Here is a 4111-nt window from a genome sequence, read left to right on the forward strand (position 1 = left end):
CTCACACACACACACACACACACACACACACACACAACAACACACACACACACACACACACACACACACACACAAGGTGGACGGGCGAACCCCACATAACCCAAAATCTAACGTCGTGTCACCCCCGACTGCGCGCATACCGGATTCTACTTACCCCGGAGACGTCACCATCACAAAAAACACACTCTTCCGTGATGAGGACGGGGACGACCGACACCTTTTTCCCATTGTGACTCTCCTTACGACGCCGACAACATTTCTAACATTTCGGCAAGGATACAAGTCGAATCGTGGACGTGTGTTTGTTTTCGCATTAAATTTCCGAGGGATTCAATCATTGAACCACACAGAAACCAAGGCGAGGCGTGAGGGACAAAGACATCCAATAATTTTGCCACAGAAACGAATTCCAGATCCAACCGAACCTGAGCAAAAGATTTTATTATATCTCTTATTGCCGTCAGTGGGTTTCTCCGAAATTTAACGAAAAATATTTTAGTTTAAGATGTCGTAGAACCAAATCCTACTCTTGATTTGCTGTTGTAGCCTAACGTGTCTATACTTTGGACAAATTGCCTGACGTCAAACCTTTTGGGTGGGCTCCGTCTAACCGGTAGGTCACTAAGCACAAAGTTTGTAGTCGGTTTAGTCGAAAGAAAGTCATCGGGACAATATGGTCCGTGCAACCCCGTTGACACATTCAACTATTTATATGTATATTTCGTTTATCACCTATTCAGGCTCGAACAACACACCGTCAGGGTTATCAGGATCGTAACTCATCGTATCACAAAATAAGGGTAAATACGAGACATCTGGGAGTACACACACACACACACACACACACACACACACACACACACACACACACACACACACACACACACACACTTGTTTTCTCAGTACTGAGAGGAAGAAGTGGAGTGTGTGTGTGTGTGTGTGTGTGTGTGTGTGTGTGTGTGTGTGTGTGTGTGTGTGTGTGTGTGTGTGTGAGTGTGTGTGTGCCTGTGTTTGAGAGAGAGAGAGTGTGTGTGTGTGTGTGTGTGTGTGTGTGTGTGTGTGTGTGTGTGTGTGTGTGTGTGTGTGTGTGTGTGTGTGTGTGTGTGTGTGTGTGTGTGTGTGTGTGTAAAAGCCTGAGTCATCCTCAGTCTGCTTCCCTGCATTCAGCTGGCAGACTCACACAGCTCACTGTGAGTCTGCAGATATCAGACAACCTGATAGCATGGTTATACTTTTTAAAGGATGCAACAGCCTAATTTAATTCAATTTAATTCAATTTTTGATTTCTGTCAAATCATGTTTCAGAAAAGTTATCTGTGATGCAATCAAATGTGTGCATGTATCATGTTCCCCAATTGCTAGGTGATGACCATATATGGGCAGGACAAGGCTTGGGAAAACATAGTAATGACAATATCACAATAATCCTGGCCAACATAATTGTGATTCCCGTGTGGACAGGCATGTTCTTGAGCCTTCCTGACCTGAGGATAAATACCACAGTGTGCGTGTGTGTGTGTGGGTGCGTGCGTGCGTGCGTGTGTTGGGTTTTGGTACTGACCAGTCCGGTGAGTGACGGAGCAGACTGTCCCAGGCTTTGGCTCCTCATGCGGACCAGGTTGTTCCCATCTCCTGCAGACGGACCCCCGGTGGCCCCGTGCCCTATAAATGCTCCTGAGGGCCCCAGCCAGGCCATCTGACTGACCCCGGCGTGCAGACTGCTGGACAGAGGCAGCAGCTGCTTACCTGTGGGGGGTGGGGGGGGGGGGCAGAAGGGAGAGACTCATCTCAATAAGCTTTTCTGTTGGAAAGAATTGGTGCCTGTCAATGTGTACAGGAACATTTCAATATCCCAGACAAATCTTAAAGAATTCTAGCCAAATATTGTAAGTGTTATTATTGTATTATTGTGCTTAGACAATTGATATCTCAGACAATTGATATCTCAGTTCATAAATGAATTACAAACTTCGTAAACCCTTTATAAGGGTAGTCTCATTGTAAAGTGGTACCAAATAATGTATAAGGACATTGAAGACCATTGAGAAATGTCCTCGCAGTGATGGCATATCGTTGCACACTTGTAGCATCGATGAGAGAGGCTGGTGCTGACTTGTCTATTCAAACCTTTCTTTAGTACACTTCAAATTGTGCTTAGGATAAATGAGTTGCAGCTGACATTATGACCAGAGAGATGTCACTTTGATTTTCCGTCAAGGTCTGGTCAATATTGAACAATGAAAACTCTCAAACCCAGCTGAGCTTTCATCAGTAACACATGGAGACACAGAGTCCCCTCAGAGATGTCTGCGTCTCACTTAACTTAAGTGATTCATAGAAATGTTGTCTCCACCCTGAATAACTGGATGAGAATCAAACTAGCTCAATCTTAGCTCACATTAATCATTTCCAATGTCAATTTACTAAACCCAAAAGACAACAACACAAACCAGTCCCTGTGAAAAGGTGATAGAAAACCAACAGTTCACTCTGCACTGCTGCTTCACATGGGATTCATGTTTCCAAATGACCTCTGATGGAAACATGGCGTTTCATCTGTGGTGGATGGCAGATTGGCGCTGGATTAAAAACACGAGAGATCACAAATCACAGAAAGATCTCAGGTAACTCTGACCCCATGTGGGTTGATCGTCACAAACTACACCAGCTTTTTTTATTTGGTCAGAATCTGTAGGATATCATTGACATCTCGCACCATGAAGTGTTTTAAAACAGAGCAGGACATCTTGATTTTTGAAACATGTAATGATATGGTTCTGTTACCGGTCATGGCCAGGCTGCTGCGTCGGCCCCAGCTCTCGTCCTGGCTCAGCTGGCGGTGCAGTTTGGATTTGGTGGCAGCGGTGGCTGCGGGGGAAAGGTCGGGGTTACTCATCTTCCTGAAGAGGAGAGGAGGAGGAGGTACAAACTCCTTCTGGAAAGACGAAGGAGAGAGAGGATCAAAAAGAAGAAAACTGATAAGACTTTGTTCACATGTAATGGCATGTAATGTCAAAATGTTCATACTGTCCACAAATGATCCTTCATCTAGGTCGCACATCAAAACCAACAACTGTCTGTCATATTATATGTTTAGGTATATAGCCCCTATAATAAAAAGCCTTTCGGTAAAAGATATTGTGAATGGGGGAAATAAGATTTGTTTTTGAGAAGGGCCTTGTTACAAATGTATCAAGAAAAACGTACTCTAGATCCTTAACCTGGTTTAAAGTAAAGAAGAGAAATATCCGAGGACCAGCATGCAGACAGTGTGGGGTCCCTGCCCTGAGCGGGCTGAGAGCCAAAACAAAGTCATAAAACACAACGCTCACCACGTCTCCTTCAACACCAACACAAACACACCTGTTTTCATGCAACAGGAGCAGTCAGCGGTGTAAGAGGCACTCGGCTCTGTCATTAACCCACACCTTCGGCCACCGAGCAGCAGCAGAGCGACAGAGAGACTGATATATAATTCACTTTGTCAGTGGTATAAGGGAAGAGTTCCTCTTGACTTCCTTGATATTCCCAAAGCTCTCCTAAGGGAATCTCCAGAGAGAATACGGTCCAGCCGTCACACAAACACGCTGGTTATTATTTGCCTTGGGAAACACATTTTTGATTATCACTTGCGGGGACCAGCCTTTCTCGAGGCCCTAGAGAGGTACACAAAAATATTCGGTACGTTTTCCAAAGCTTAGTCAAATAATAAAGTGTTTAAAAACCTGGAATGATGAAGTAATGTTATCTGTATGCCTGCTGGACACACACACACACACAAATGCTCAAGGTCTCTGTGTGGGATTCTGGTTGAAATTATTTGGGAAACATCTGCTGTTTCCATGGAAACAAGGCCTGCCTGGGCTCTTATGCTCCTCTCTCTTGCCGACGGAGCAGCCCTTGACGAGAGTTTTCCAGAAACATCTGGACGGCTCACGTTAGCGCAAACTCACCCAAAAAAACGTTTCCAGATGGCTGCACGACACGGGAGAAAAAGCTTGAGTGAAAGCTTCCGTTACACTTGGCCAATAAAACCTGAACCAGCCCACACACACACACACACACACACACACACACACACACACACACACACACACACACACACACATAC

At 45.0% G+C, this 4111-nt stretch overlaps 1 protein-coding gene across 1 annotated transcript in view; it reads right to left on the reverse strand.

Moving 5' to 3' along the window:
• LOC104949476 (microtubule-associated serine/threonine-protein kinase 2-like) overlaps nt 1-3418 on the reverse strand; it is a 146967-nt gene extending 143549 nt beyond the window's left edge. Inside the window, exons 1-3 of the mRNA XM_010775832.1 lie at nt 3333-3418; nt 2785-2984; nt 1562-1746 (exon numbers count right to left, since the gene is read on the reverse strand). Coding sequence (XP_010774134.1) covers nt 1562-1746; nt 2785-2984; nt 3333-3418 — 471 coding nt within the window. The remainder of the gene's footprint in view (nt 1-1561; nt 1747-2784; nt 2985-3332) is intronic.
• Nucleotides 3419-4111: the final 693 nt, after the last annotated feature.

The sequence above is a fragment of the Notothenia coriiceps genome, unplaced genomic scaffold, assembly GCF_000735185.1.
Source record: "Notothenia coriiceps isolate Sejong01 unplaced genomic scaffold, NC01 NC01_scaffold00016290, whole genome shotgun sequence".
Classification (NCBI taxonomy): Eukaryota; Metazoa; Chordata; class Actinopteri; order Perciformes; family Nototheniidae; genus Notothenia; species Notothenia coriiceps.